The sequence below is a fragment of the Schistocerca americana genome, chromosome 11 (assembly GCF_021461395.2).
Source record: "Schistocerca americana isolate TAMUIC-IGC-003095 chromosome 11, iqSchAmer2.1, whole genome shotgun sequence".
NCBI lineage: Eukaryota > Metazoa > Arthropoda > Insecta > Orthoptera > Acrididae > Schistocerca > Schistocerca americana.
In genome coordinates this window covers 182,055,589-182,072,100 of record NC_060129.1, presented here as the reverse complement: position 1 = coordinate 182,072,100, position 16,512 = coordinate 182,055,589, and the positions used below count along the sequence as shown (strand labels likewise).

The 16,512-nt window shown below is 42.7% G+C and overlaps 1 protein-coding gene across 3 annotated transcripts in view; it reads right to left on the bottom strand.

Annotated features, from left to right (window-relative positions):
* LOC124554075 (mucin-17-like) overlaps positions 1–16,512 on the bottom strand; it is a 113,857-nt gene that overhangs the window by 41,046 nt on the left and 56,299 nt on the right. For 2 of the 3 annotated variants that reach the window (XM_047128124.1, XM_047128126.1), the window contains exons 1-3: positions 11,037–11,077; positions 6,065–6,234; positions 5,903–5,950 (exon numbers count right to left, since the gene is read on the bottom strand). In XM_047128124.1, coding sequence (XP_046984080.1) covers positions 5,903–5,950; positions 6,065–6,152 — 136 coding nt within the window. In that variant the 5' untranslated portion in view covers positions 6,153–6,234; positions 11,037–11,077. Of the gene's footprint in view, positions 1–5,902; positions 5,951–6,064; positions 6,235–11,036; positions 11,078–16,512 lie in introns of those variants that run through there. The other variant, XM_047128125.1, reaches the window with a different exon arrangement.

Below are 16,512 nucleotides of genomic sequence, written 5' to 3'. Positions count from 1 at the left end.
GGAGGCTCTCTGTTCGTGTGTGTGCAGTTGCCCCCTGATATGTCTAGGTACGACTCTGACAGGTGACATGTATGTAAACATACTGTCTCATCACCTGCATCCATTAATATCCATTGTGCATTCCGACGGACTAGCGAAATTCCAGCAGGACAATGCGACACCCACATGTCCACAATTGCTACAGAGTGGCTCGAGGAACACTCTTCTGTGTTTGAACACTTCCGCTGGCGACCAAACTCCCCATACATGAACATTATTGAGCGTATCTGGGATGCCTTGTAACGTGCTGTTCATAAGAGATCGCACTCGCTCGTATTCTTAGTTATTTATGCACAGCTCTGCAGGATTCATGGTGCCAGTTCGCTCCAGCACTACTTCAACAATTAGTCGAGTCCATGACACTTCATGCTGCGACACTTCTGCGTGCTTGCTCGGGCACTACACGATGTTAGGCTTTCTTTGGCTCTTCAGTGTATGAAGGCCAATGACTGAATCACTCACAGACTGATCATCACCCAGCCCAATCCGCTAAGGATAGAAAGTTGAAATTTGGAGAGCGTGTTGGTCTTAAATTGTAGGCGTCGTTTAAGAAGGTATTTTTCGGAATTCCACCCCTAAGGCGGTGAAATGGGGGATAAAGCGTTTTTTGAAAATGGGTCATTGGCAACTCCTTAATACCTTTCTAAATGAAATGTAATAAACAAAAACTGTGGTGCTTTAGATGTGGCCAAGAATACGACACATGTCAGAAGCCTTGTAAGATTCATGAAGAATCAGCATCTAGCGGCAGTGCTATTAAATAACAGTTAACCTTCCATTTATTAGTAGAGCACTGGTATGACGCGAATTCGCGATACTCGGCATTAAAGGCTTGTGTCAATTTTGAAGCTAGAACTACGAAAATTGGTATGTGGTTTTTCAGTCAGAAATAAATAATACTTTGAGAATTTTTGGAAATTGAGCCACTAAGGGGCTAAAACAGTGGGTGAAAGTTTATTTGAAAATAAATCATGTTGAAGAACTAATGAAACATTAAAAAAAATCTGTGGAAATTGGTATTTGACTTAAAAAAAAGTGTTTCAGTGTTTCTGGAAGTTCAAGGTCTAGGGGAGTGCGACACAGGGTGAAAAGTTTAATGGAATTATTTCATTACGAAAGTATATTAAAAGCTAAATCTACGGAAATTTGTATTTGCCTTCTATGTCAGAAATATATACATTACGTGTTTCACTTTGTTTGGAAACTGAACCCCTCAAGGGGTGAAATGGGGGATGGAAAATGTCAAGGAAATATTACATTAAAAACTGTAGAGTCAAGTCTATGAAAATGGTATTTCAATTCTCGATTAGATATAAATACATATGTATTACAGAATGAAAGTTCCTATGCCAATATCACCACAAGAACGTAAAACGCATGATTAACAAAAGAACTTGGACTTCAGCTACCAGAATGATCTTTTTGGCAGAAGTATGTTCAGAAAAGACCACGCTTCGGTGGCCTTAATTTGCGCGAAATGTTTAGAACGTCTAGAAATTTGTGAACAATATAAAAATTCGATTAAAGAAAGAAATATCTGTGCACACCATACAGTCTGCGTGGGAGAAACAGCGAGTGGTAATCTAGTCTTTAATTAAACCACTTCAACAATTTTCTATTGCTTCAGCACATTTCGTCTGCAAAACAAGCCACAGATGTGGTGCAAATCTCACATCCTTAATTTCCTTCTACAGTTATTTGCCCAGGAGATATTTCACAAAGTGGCAGTTCTTTATTCAACGAGGTATCATCCTGATATTTCCATTTATTTAAAGGAACAACAATATTGTACTGCAGGAAACTGTATTGCTCTGCTCCTGACTGATACTCCTCTTTGTTGCCAGTTACACAGGGTCAACGACGGGCTAATAGAGTGTCGGGTGCGTTTCTAGGAACCATTAACTCGGGGTAGCAACATAATCAGACTGCAACCAGTTTTCAGCACTTCTTACACATGTCAATACTGCAAAATGTGATCAAAAGTATACGGATACCCCCAAAAACATACGTTTCTCATATTAGGTGCATTGTGCCACCACCTACTGCCAGGTACTCCATATCAGCGACCTCAATAGTCATTAGACATCGTGAGAGAGCAGAATGGGGCGCTCCGCAGAACTCATGGGCTTTGAATGTGGTAAGGTTATTGAATATATTGGGTGTCACTTGTGTCTTACGTCTGTACGCGAGATTTCCACACTCCTAAACATCCCTAGGTCCACTGTTTCTGATGTGATAGTGAAGTGGAAACGTAAAAGGACACATACAGAACGATTGCGTACAGGCTGATGTCGTCTGTTGACTGACAGAGACCGCCGACAGTTGAAAAGGGTCGTAATGTGTAATAGGCAGACATCTATCCAACCCATAACACAGGAATTCCAAACTGCATCAGGATCCACTGCAAGTACTATGACAGTTCGGCAAGAGGTGAGAAAACTGGGATTTCGTGGTCGAGCGGCTGCTCATAAGCCACACATCACGCCGGTAAATGCCAAACGACGCCTCGCTTGGTGTAAGGAGCGTAAACATTGGACGATTGAACAGAAGAAGAACGTTGTGTAGAGTAACGAATCACGATACACAATGTGGCGATCCGATGGCGGGGTGTGTGTATGGCGAATCCCCGGTGGACATCATCTGCCAGCGTGTGTAGTGCCAACAGTAAAAGTCGGAGGCGATGATGTTATGGTGTGGTCGTGTTTTTCATGGAAGGGACTTAAACCCATCGTCGTTTTGCGTGGCACTATCACACCACAGGCCTACATTGATGTTTTAAGCATCTTCTTGCTTCCCACTGTTGTAGAGCAATTCGGGGATTGCAATTGCATCTTTCAACACGATCAAGCACCTGTTCATAATGCACGGCCTATGGCGAAAGGTTACACGGCAATAACATCCCTGTAATGGACTGGCTTGCACAGAGTCCTGACCTGAACCCTATAGAACACTTTCGGAATGTTTTGGAACGCCGTCTTTGTGCAAGGCCTTACCGAACATTATAGATACCTCTGCACAGTGTAGCACTTCGTGAAGAATGGGCCGCCATTCCTCAAGAAATCTTACAGGACCTGATTGAACGTATGCCTGCGGGAGAAGAAGCTGTCATCACGGCAAAGGGTGGGCCAACGCCACAACATTGAATTCCAACATTACCGGTGGAGGGCAGTACGAACTTGTCATTTTCAGCCAGGTGTCGGGATACTTTTGATCACATAGTGCACCTTTCCTTCCTGATATTATTTTGAGCTGATGTACGCTAAAACAGCGTTTCATATGACATTAATAATTTGAAAGGTTAAGTTCTCAATTGCAAGATCTAATTTTCGTTCAATAAATTACCAGTTCCTGTTCATAACCAGTGTCTAGAAAATCCTCTTTAGATGATAAGGGGATACTTCAAATGAGAAGTTAAATTACGTTTTACATATATGCAATGTCCTTCTGTCTACCAGCCCAAGACTTCGTTATATTCATTTTAAAATCAGAATTTGTAGTAGCTCCAAAAAAACATGAGCAACTAGGTACCCTAGGAATCGACAATATTCTGTCCTAACTTCTCTATGTGTCTGGAATGGATATCAAAGTCCTGTTATATGCTCTTAACTGTAGCGTACATGAACACGGAAAACTGCCAGGTGATTTTGAGAGAAGCCTTATAATGCCCATACGCAAAATTAAGAATGTCTGTAAAAGCGAAAATTACCGAAAAACTTCACCACCCAATAAGAACCTCCTTCGTCCTCGAACAGTTGGCGCCACATTCTCAGAAAATCAATTTGGCTCCAAAATAAAATTTAAAATCACTTTAGAGAGCTGTACGAAAGAAATTTAAGAATGTACATAGCTTTTGCAGATATATAGTAGGTGTGTGATAATATGAAAGTAGGAATAAACTTGATAGCTTTGAAAGCATTATAAAAACGAGATAACACTTACTGGTCGGCATTGTACACAGGTAAAAACTTATATTCGCAAAGGAATCGAAGAAGAAAGTGGCGTGTCAGCAGCTACTTTTACTCCATACAAAGAGAAGACACCTAAACATGTGAGAGAACAGTTAGATATAGGTGTAGTGAAAGTGAACCCATGATAAATAAAACAGGTAAAGTTACAGGGAGATACTATAACATTAAAGTATATAAGGGCCAAAATCATAGGTGAAGGCTTTTTGATAAAGCACGAGAAACCAGTGTTCCAGTGTATCTATGTGACAAGCTACTCATATCTCGAAACGAGTCACCTTTTTCGAATCTATCTGCTAAGGATCCCATACAGCAAAAACACGAGCACTGTTTTTAAACAGTCCCTTTGCATCTTGTAGCTGCTCCTCAATCTCTGCCCTGCCATCCCTGCAGATTCGTCTATGTTATGGTCCCAGCCTAAGTCGGACCTGAACGGAAGTCAGAGAGTGCTATATCTGTGGCCTTCTGCATCTCGCGGAGAAACAGGACGAGCTGAGTTAATGCGGCAGGAGTGCGTTTTGACCACTCAGCGGAAATGGGAGAATGTTGCCGTAACCCCGCCAACCGTGTACAATGTGTAATGTCAGCGCCAAGTGAATCTTTCCCCTGGAGCATGAGGTAGTAGAAAAGACAGTACGAGCAGTTACGGTTGTTTCTTATCGGGAAAATTAGAAAGAGTTAACATCATACAGGTACTCCACTCCACACATACTCAGCTACTTGGGTAGCAGCTTCTAATGTACACCTGACCATTTTAGTGGGACCTTGCAGTTCTCAAGCCAATGGTGGAAGTCCTGGAAACTGCAGCCAAGCGTTTCATAGAACTGGCTTCCTCTAGATTCAGAACCAGGAGGCACTATCAGTTCTTCAGACACTGCTGCAGATTGTGAGCTTCGTCGGAACTCCATGAACAAGGCTTGTGTTCTCTGTCTTCTCTGCCAGATGCTGGAATGATCCAAGCACGATCTCGGAGCTGCAACGACGGGCATTGTCGTTCCAATGTGTGCCACAATCTGCATCAGGTGTATCCTGTTCTCTCAGTAGCTGCCGGAATAGCCTCTACAACATGTCAAATGAGGAAATCGGGCGTGAAAAATGAGTGAAACTCGTGTTGCTCCCCAACCCTTGTTGCAATTTCTCTAAGGGTTACCATCATTCGCCATTCATTGGAATTGCCGACGATTTATAGACCTCCAGCATTTTTGCGTTTGGCTAGTCCTCACACGGGACACAGCATGTTTCCAAACATGTGAAGTGAGTCACTTGTTGGTCAGAGGTATGGGTAAAACACCATGAGCTCTCTCTGATCACTCTCTCTCCTTTTCATGGCGTCTACTCACTCAGTGTCAAGTGCATCAGTAATTATGAAAACTGTACATCCTGTAGAGGAGCAGAATACACAGGAGAGGACGATACACGAGGCGTATGCTTGCTGTCTGTGGTACACGACTGTTACAGTTGAGAACTAGTATCTATTAACACAGCAGAAAAATCAGGGATAAAAATATATAAATTTTTGTTAAACGTTTTTTGAAGTTACAGTAGCTAACAGACTCAAAAGCAGCTATAATTTGCGATAAGATGTGCATCACTAAGCGATCAACCAAAGTCCATTTACTAAAAATTTTTTTTAGATGTAGCACTCGTAAATACCGACAAATCTCCAAAATTTCCGTTTCTTCACGTTGATATACGCTGAAATTTGGGATGAAGAGGATACAAGTAATAAAATCGTATAAAGTACACGTGTTGATTACAACTGACATTACAGCAGGTAACAGATTTTGCGAGGCAGTTATTAAATCACGGAAGTAGAGAACCACAACGAGATAGGTCAGCACCAAATGAAGCTATTAGACCTTGAAATGTCCTTAGAAATTATGCAAAAGAATATTTACCTGGGTTTCCAGATCTTAAGCGTAAAACATTGACTTCCAGATCGGGTCCTGTAAAAGAAATTCATACAAATCGCAATGGAAAAACTGAAAACATATTTTAATACTGCTTATGAAATGGTTATTCGTTATCTACACTTATACCAACAGAAAAAGAGAATTTACCTGTAATGGAATCTGAGTCACTACAATTTGCAGCTATGACTACGGCCACCAAAATGCAGATGAACCAACTAATGCTTCTGCAGAACATGACGCAAGGACTAAGATATCGGACCAAGTGAAGAACTTTTCTCACGAAATATTTTCATCAGATTTCCACACTGTTGCACGACCTGTAATTTTATGAACAAATAGAGTTACAAAATTGATTTTACTTTGCAAGCTGTATGGTATATTAATTACTGTAAATTAATGTTTTGATGTAACTTGGATTACGTCGTTCTAAGAGACAGATGTCACTTCGGTCAGCGCATTATATTTCTGTTTGCGTCTGATTAACTGTCGGAAAGTGCTCTCTAAATGACTTATAGTCTTTTGTCACACCTATATCAGTTGCAGAGGTATCGGTATTAACTTCAGTTTCTTTAATGAAGCTGCAGTATATTACATTGTGTGCCAATGTTTCACACAGGTGGAGAGAGGGATGGGGGTGTGTGTTGCCTGCAGCAAAGGCGTCAGGTGGCTAAATGAGCCTCAGGCGTGTAAGGACAGGCCAGGGGGAGCTTCCCAGCGAGGTCGTGGGGAGAACTGTTGTATTAGGAGTATAGGCTACACAGCTCTGTGTCGAACATGGCTGTTGCAAGCTTCTAGTCAACGCTATGATGAACCTAAGACAGTTAAAAGCTGATCGCAGTGAGACGAGTTCAAAGGAACATAGGCCACGATTTTGCGATAGTTATTGTAAAAGCTACGAAATTTTATGTTTGTGAAAATTATGATAGGTAGTAGAAAGTAATAACTAAGAACTGCTTTAAGCTATTGTGGAAAAAGCAGATATTAAATGAAAGCTAAGCAAATCAGTAAATACTACAGAAGTCACATTTCGGTCATTTTACGTGTTCTAAATACTGCAGCAGATTTTAGAACAGTATGACGGTGTAAATGTGCCATTACTCTGAATTTGTCAAGATTACACGTAATGTTAAAATAGCATGAGTTATGTGTTTCTGTTCGTAATAATACATCATCATGAATATTTGAAGTTTGATGATATTTAATCACCGGTGTATTCATTATGTAAATGCGCATTCATAATATTTCCGAATAAAAATTATGTGGTCAACATTGTGACTTTCTTCAGCGTCATATACAGTGAATAGCCAAAGAAACTGTTACACCTGCCTAAAATCGTGTAGTTCCCCAGCAAGCACGCAGATGTGCCGCAACACGACGTGGCAAGAACTGGACTAATGTCTGAAGTTGTGCTGAAGGGAACTGACACCATGAATTCAGCAGGGCTGTCCATAAATCCGTAAGTGTGTGAGGGGATGGAAATCTCTTCTGAACAGCACGTTGCAAGACATCCCAGATATGCTGAATAATGTTTATGTCTGGGGAGTTTGGTGGATAGCGAAACTGTTTAAACTCAGAAGAGTGTTCCTGGAGCCACTCTCTAGCAATTCTGGACGTTTGGGGTGTAACATTGTCCTGTTGGAATTGCCCAAGTCCATCGTAATCCACAATGGATATCAATAAATGCAGGTGACCAGGTAGGATACTTATATATGTGCCATCTGTCAAAGTCGTATCTGGACATATCAGGGGCCCCATATCACTCCAACTCCACGTGCCCCACACCATTATGAAGCCTCCACCACCTTGGACAGTCCCCTGCTGAGATGCAGGGTCCATGGATTCATGAGGTTGTCTCCATACCCGCATACGTCCATCCTCTCGATATAATATGAAACGAGACTCGTCCGATCAGGCAACATGTTTCCAGCCATCAACAGTCCAATATCGGTTTTGACTGGCCCAGGCAAGGTGTAAAGCTTTGTGTCGTGCAGTCATCAAGGGTACACGAGTGGGTCTTCGGCTCTGAAAGTCCCTAACGATGATGTTTCGTTTGGTTAGCATGATCACACTTGTTGATGGCCCAGCATAGAAATCTGCAGCAGTTTGCGGAAGGGTTGCACTTCTGTGACACTGTACGATTCTCTTCAGTCGTCGTTGGTCCCGTTCTTGCAGGATCTTCTTTCGGCAGCAGTGATGTCGTAGATTCTTGTTTTACCAGATTCCTGCTAGTCGCGGTACAGTCTTGAAATGGTCGCACAAGAAAATCCCAACTTCATCGCCACATCGGAGCTGCTGTGTCCCATCTCTCGTGCGCCGACTATAACACCACGTTCAAACTCACTTAAATCTTGATAACCTGCCATTATAGCAGCAGTAACCGATCTACAAAGGCACCCGACACTTGTTGTCTTACGTAGGCGTTGCCGACTGCAGCGCAGTATTCTGCCTTTTTATGTATCACTGTATTTGATCACGCATAGGTATACCAGTTACTTTGGCGCTTCAGTGTATAATAAACAGTGTACTCAATAATATCGTTGAGATGATGTGCAAAATGGCAACTACTGGATTCATTACACGCGTAATACCGACGTACAAATGTCTTGGACACTTCGCCAAGTACACCAGACGTCACACAGATTTCATTAGATCCAACAAACTGCCAACAAAAGTAACATTCATAGAGGAACTTGATGCATGGGCATGCACCATATAAGAGTAATAGGAACTGCTAGTAGCGCCTTTACTCGGTGAGGAGTTGTCTGCTAATGCACGTAACTGACACGAACCGATACAGGAAGACACAGAAGAGCTGTCGCGCTACAAGTCGTGGAAAACAGTTGAGAAAAAAAGAAAATGACTTGGTGCTTTCTTTAGCTTTCCTCGTTTTCATAACCAACTCTTTTAAGACTGAGTAACACTGAGAAGTTTACACCCGCGGTTACACCATGGGTAACAGAAGAAATACTTGAATTCATCGATGAAAGGAGGAAGTCCAAAAACGTTGAGGGAATTTCGGCAATACAGAAATACAAGTCGCTGAGGAATGGGATATATAGGAAGTGCAAGGAAGCTAAGACGAAATGGCAGCATGAAAAATGTGTAGAAATCGAAAAAGAAATGATTGTTGGAAGGACTGACTCAGCATATAGGAAGTCAAACCAATGTTTGGTGAAATTAAAGGCAATGGTGGTAACATTAACAGTGCAACGTGAATTCCCTGTTAAATTCAGAGGAGAGAGTGAATGTGTAGAAAGAGTACACAAAAGACCTTTATGAGGGGGAAAATTTAACTGATGTGATAGAAGAAGAAACAGTAGTCGATTTAGAAGAGATAGGGCATCCAGTATTAGAATCACAATTTAAGAGAGCTTTCGAGGACTAAAAATCAAATAAGGCAGAAGGGATGGACTACATTCTATCATAATTTCTAAAATAATAGCGGGAAGTGAAAGCAAAATATCTATTCACGTTGGTGTGTAAAATGTATGAGTCTGGCGACATACCATCTGACTTTCAGAAAAATATCATCCACACAGTTTCGAAGACTGCAAGAGCCGACAAGCGCGAGAACTATCGCGTAATCACCTTAATAGTTCATGCATCTTCGTTACTGACAGGAATGGAAAAGAAAATCGAGGATGTGTTAGGTGACGATCAGTTTGGCTTTAAGGAAACGTAAAGGCACCAGCGAGGCAATTCTGACGGTCCGGTTGATAATGGAAGCAAGACTAAAGAAAAAGCAAGAAACGTTCATAGGATTTGTCGACATGGAAAAAGCGTTCGACAATATGAAATGGTACAAGATGTTCGAGAATTCTGAAAAAAATAGGGTGAATCTAAAGGGAGAGACGGCTAATATACAATATGTACAAGAGCCAAGAAAGTTATGAGGGAGGATAGGTTAAGAGAGGACGACCAAGAACGAAGTGCTTGCATTAAAAAGACGGGACTGTAGTCTTTCGCCCCTACTGTTCAATCAGCACATTGATGAAGGAAAGAAAAGGAAAGGTCAGGAGTGGAATTAAAATTCAAGGTGAAACGATATCAATGATACGATTTGCTGATGACATTGATATCCTGAGTGAAAGTGTAGAAGAATTACATAATTTGCTGAATGGGATGAACAGTCTAATGAGTGCAGAATATGGATTGTGAGTAAATAGAAGAAAGAGGAAATTAATGAGAAGTAATAGAAATGAGAATAGTGAGGGGCCCAACATCAGGATTTATGCTCACGAAGTAGATGTAGTTAAGGGGTTCTACTAGCTAGGCGGCAAATTAACCAACGGTGGGTGGAGCAAAGAGGACATCAAAAGCAGACTAGCACCGGCAAAAAGGGGATTCCTAGTCAAGAGAAGCCTAGTAGTACAAAAATAGGCCTTAATTTGATAAAGAAATTTCTGAGACTGTACGTTTGGAGCGCAGCATTGTGTGGTAGTGAAACGTGGACGGTGGGAAAACTGGAACAGAAGTGAATCGAAGAATTCGAGAGGTGGTGCTGCAGACAAATGTTGAAAAAAATGGCTCTGAGCTCTATGGGACTTAACATCTATGGCCATCAGTCCCCTAGAACTTAGAACTACTTAAACCTAACTAACCTAAGGACATCACACAACACCCAGTCATCACGAGGCAGAGAAAATCCCTGACCCCGCCAGGAATCGAACCCGGAAACGGGAAGCGAGAACGCTACCGCACGACCACGAGCTGCGGACACAAATGTTGAAAATTAGATGGGCTGATAAGGCAGGGAATTAGGAGTGTCTGCCCACAATCGGACAGGAAAGGAATATGTGGAAAACACTGACAAGGAGAAGGTACCAGATGATAGGATATCTGTTAAAACATCAGGGAATGACTTCCATGGCACTAGAGGGAGCTGTAGAGGGCAAACACTGTAGAGAAAGAGATTGGGGTACACCCAAAAAATAATGGATGACGTAGATATGCATGTGCTGCTCTGAGATTGGCACAGGAGGGGAACTGGTGGCGGGTCGCATCGAACCAGTCAGAAAACCAGAAAAAAAAAAGGACAGAGAACTGGATAGTGTCAAATTCCAGAAAGGGATACGTTCAGCACACGGCACAGTAATGGAGAAAACACGTAGAGACTTACCAGACACGTGTTACCCCGTTCCGCGCCGTAGCAGCCTGCTCTGTGGCGGTCAGCGGTCGCGAGTCGCTCCTTTTATACTTGGGCTGTGCACGGCTGGGCAGGGCTGCCACCTCCCACCCACTCTGTTCTCCGATTTCCCTCTACTCCATACCCCACTCCACATTCCCCTGCCACTTTCCTGCAGTGATAACGCGTGAGCACGTCTGACGTCCGAAGTCTTGCTACGCGATGTCTGACAGCAACAAACGCCAAAGACACGTGACTTCTATAAGTAAGTGTATCGAAATTTTGTATGAAATCACTCAGTGACCACACCACGTCTATAGTGGGAAATGATAGAACAGGCCGAAATACTGAATTCGTTCTTTCGCAAGAGTTTCACGGTGGAAGATAGTGACGTGGTCTATCTTTTCTAGCCGAAATGCTAGATACTGAGGTAAGCGATCGAGAAACCGAATAGATACAAACGCTTAGTAGTAGGAGGGCATGCGGACGAAATCAGACATTACGCAAAAGAACTTGCTCCCCTACTACAGCAGTTTATCATTGGTCGCTACAGAAACGAACAGCGCGTAGTGAAAAGAAAAAAGCGCAGGTCATTCCCATTTCCGCCGGCCGGTGTGGTCGAGCGGTTCTAGGCGCTTCAGTCTGATGACCTCAGATGTTAAGTCCCATAGTACTCTGAGCCGTTTGAACCATTCCCATTTCCACGATGTGCCGTAGGACAGATGCACAAAATTACATCCCCACGTTGCCGACGTTTGTCTGTTGTGGAATTATGGCACGTGTTCTATGCTCACTTATTAGGTCTGTTCTTGATAGCAAATAATCTCCTGTATAAAAATGAGCATGGATTCCAGAAATTGAGGTCTGATCGAATTTTCTCGTTTTGAGATGACAGAGGGAGGGATCTGTTATACTTGTTAAAAACAAAGATCGCACAAATATTTCTCTAGTTAAAACAACGGGTTTCGACAGACTTTGCTGTTATCTTCATGTGTTAAAAAACCTTTTTCTTATGAATCGCGTTCATTTTAAGTTGGACCTCTCGCCAAGTTGTCATATGTGACATTAGGAAAGTTTATATACAGGGTGTTACAAAAAGGTACGGCCAAACTTTCAGGAAACATTCCTCCCACACAAATAAAGAAAAGATGTTATGTGGACATGTGCCTGGAAACGCTTAATTTCCATGTTAGAGCTCATTTTAGTTTCGTTCTTCCACCTACGCTCAATGGAGCACGTTATCACGATTTCATACGGGATACTCTACCTGTGCTGCTAGAACATGTGCCTTTACAAGTACGACACAACATGTGGTTCATGCACGATGGAGCTCCTGCACATTTCAGTCGAAGTGTTCGTACGCTTCTCAACAACAAATTCGGTGACCGACGGATTGGTAGAGGCGGACCAATTCCGTGGCCTCCACGCTCTCCTGACCTCAACCCTCTCGACTTTCATTTACGGGGGCATTTGAAAGCTCTCGTCTACGCAACCCCGGTACCAAATGTAGAGACTCTTCGTGCTCGTATTGTGGACGGCTGTGATACAATACGCCATTCTCCAGGGCTGCATCAGCGCATCAGGGATTCCATGCGACGGAGGGTGGATGCATGTATCCCTGCTAACGGAGGACACTTTGAACATTTCCTGTAACAAAGTGTTTGAAGTCACGCGGGTACGTTCTGTTGCTGTGTGTTTCCATTCCGTGATTAATGTGATTTGAAGAGAAGTAATAAAATGAACTCTAACATGGAAAGTAAGCGTTTCCGGACACATGTCCACATAACATATTTTCTTTCTTTGTGTGTGAGGAATGTTTCCTGAATGTTTGGCCGTACCTTTTTGTAACACCCTGTATATACCGCTCACAGATGGTTCTAACGTCAAAAAAACGCAGCACTCGAAGCACATCTGTTTACATAAGCTGGACATTTTCTGAGATTAACTGGTCGCTACTATAAGGTCCACAGCCCCGTAGATACCGCCGCTGCTGCGATGGCCCGGTAATCGACCTCAGAGATGCTCTTCACACAGTACCCCACTGCCGTTTAGTGAGAAGAAAAGTAAGAGCCTAGCGCGTCTTGGACCAGATTTGTGACTGGATTCGCGACCTCCTTGCAGACAAAAGACAAAACGTCGCTTCTAATGGAACAGAACCGAAAGATCTGAAGGTAATTTCAGGAGTACCACGATGGAGTGTGGTAGGACCGTTACTGTTTACAATATGTACAAAAATGATGTTGTATACAACGTCGGCAGCTCCATTCGCGGATGATGCTCTTCTGTATAAGAACGTAACAAGTCCGAAAAAATGTCAAATTCTGATGAATGTAACGCATTATGCTTACTTAGGAGAAGAAATCTACTGCTGTGCAACTGGACTGTTGTTGACAAACTGCTGGAAACTGTTATTACCGTAAAGCATCATGCAGTAACCATCTGGACACTGTCTCCGCTAATCACTCCACCACGCAAACATTGGGGTTGCACACGTCTGGTATGAGACAATCCCGGGGGTGGCGGGGAGGGGGTGTCTGGAGCCGCACAATAACCCTGTGTTCGGTGTGGGGCGGCGGTGGGGTGGGTGGACTGCTGTAGCCTGTTGTGGGGCTGTGAAACACTGAGGGCTACGGCTGGGGCGAAGCGTATCCGTCGTTTCTAGGTCCGCAGTTAAGTACATACGTACATGCATACATACAGTTACCTGGAACGACCTTAAGTGGAGTGACAACATACAGAAAAAAAAAAACAGTAGGCAAAGCAGATATCTGACTCATATTCACACGAGTCTTGAAAAAACGCAATTCATCCACGAAATTAGTGCCTTACAGGATACTTCTTCGACTTATTTTCAGTATTGTTTATTAGTGTGGGATCCTTACCAAGTTGGATTAACAGAAGATGTTGACAGGACCCAAACATGAGCGGCGCGAGACGTCACCCCTCTGTAACGCGATCGTTACACAGGTACCCAACAACCCCTAGTGTTGAGGTTTGCTGTTGACATTCCGAGAGAGTACGTTCCAGGAGTCAGATAACATATCAGTTGCTGCATCATACGTCTAAGGAAATGACAACAGCGAGAAAATCAGAGCAAATATGAAAGTTAACTGTGAAATATTCTATCCACGCGCTATTCGTGAATGGAAGGGGAAAGAGGCATGACACAGTTGTAGCTGAAGCTCCCTCTGGCGCACACCGTTGATGTAGATGTAGATGACGTCACCGGTTAATGGGGTAGAAATGCGGGTACTGCAGCCACACTACGTGAAACATTCAGCTGTCAAGTGTGAGTTGCGTAAAACGCAGCCCAGAGTTTTCGCTGCAGAAGCAGGAGGTGACCGTGAGCGTATCTGGGACCGTTCAACCCGAGATAACCTCTCGACAGTACGACTTCTTCCTCGACGCGATTGAGCCTCGTATTGGCTGCACACTGCTTCCTCGTCTGTATCCTGCACCGTAGTTCGCTAAATGTAATTTTCAGACGAAGGAAGATAAGGGTTAGGGTCCTGTCGACTCCGAGGTCATTAGCGACGGAAAGCAACCTCGGACAGTGTGCAGGATAGGGAAACTAATCGAGCGAGCGCATTCAAAGGGATTGCCACATACGCTGAAACTTCCCCTCCGAATGTAAAGAATGACTGTGCTGGTAAAACTATGTTACTTGATTTTCAAACACCAGAGTGAAAATGTATGTTCTGAGACTGTTTTCTCTTTACTTATTCTGATCATTTCTGAACTGACACACAATATGTAATTTGATGTAATGTAATGTAATATGACACACAGTAACAAGGAAAATGCAGAAATCATGGCAAAAGCATTTTACAAACTTCTGAATTGCGAGGAACCCAAAGAACCCTTACAAATCAACATCAATACCCCAATAAAAACCAAACCTAACAAATTAGACCCTCCAACTTTCCAAGATGTAGAAGAAATTCTCAAAGAACAAAAAAATTATAAGGCATGTGGAGAAGATCAGGTTTTTGTTGAAATGTGGAAATATGCAAGTGACACAGTCAAGACCTCCTTACACATGGCTCTAACAAAAATTTGGGTAACAGAACAATTTCCCGAACATTGGACCACAGCTATCATCCACCCACTACACAAAAAGGGAGATAAGAGCAACCCAGACAACTACAGAGGCATCTCTCTCCTAGATTGCACATATAAAATTCTATCCAAGATCCTATATGAAAGAATCAAGGAGCAATTAGAATAGGAGTTAGGGGAATACCAGGGAGGTTTTAGACCATGGAGAAGCTGTGCAGAGCAGATAATTAGATTAAAATTGATTATGGCATACTACAAGAAACGCAACGCAATCTGACTTTGAACAATCTCTACAAAGGAATAGCCCTGACTAACAATAATCTATACCCTCTATGAATCACTTACCACACAAAAATCTTCATTACTCGAACTACTGCAATACAGCGAGCGCCAATACTGCCAGCTAAATAAAAGATTCTAACTACTGAAGGCACTAACTACTGATACACGTGTAGTCAGCAAATGAAAGATTCTGATAGAGAACAAACAATGTATTTACCTTCGTCCACTCATATTAACATCTCAAAACTCTGGGATTTCTCTCCCCCCATCCATCACTCCTGGCGGTTCACCTCCAACTGCCCAATGCTATGCGCTGTTCACCTCCGACTGCCCAACAATACACTGGCGAATAACTTCCAACAATGAGTCCAGCCAGCCACAGACTGCACACAGCGCAGTCAGCGATTTTAATACCGAGCGCTGCACAGCGCTACCAACATACAAAACTAAACAGCCTACTTACAACGCTTATCATTCGTTGGTTGTGGTGCCAGCCAGCTCAAGAAGAGAAAAAATCAAATCCGGTGGCATTCTTCACGGAATGGGGAGATTATGCATGAAAAGGAAGTACAATGTGGGTCCAGAGAAGACGTATTACTGAAGGGAAAGCTACAGTGGAGCCCTACAGTAAAACTGCACAATGTGAGTATTCACAGAAAGCACGTAATATGATACTTAGGGGTACATACTGACGATTGACTGGCGATTAACCGGCACTTAGAACATGCAACTGATCAAGCAGGAAATCTGGAAAACTCGCAAGCATCAGCAGAATTACAGACTGCTGCTGCAAACTGAACGAATCTACCACTCAGCTTAGTTTGAATCAATAGTGCATGGCCATACTGAAAAGTGATGTCCCTGAACGAATTTTGTATGTGAAAAGTCGTCACCCTTGTAATATTGGGGAGGGGGGGGGGGGGGAGGGGAGGCGGGGCCTTGCAAGCGGTCTTCATGCTTACATTTTAAAAATATTGTAATCTACTCATATACCTACTGTATACATTAAAATATTGAAAGAAATATTTATTGCTTTTGATGAATTTTTGTATCAGGTTCTGTATTTTTCACTTTTTTTTTTGTATTTTTCGGTAGAACGTAAGCCAAAAATTTAAGTCTTAATACTAAA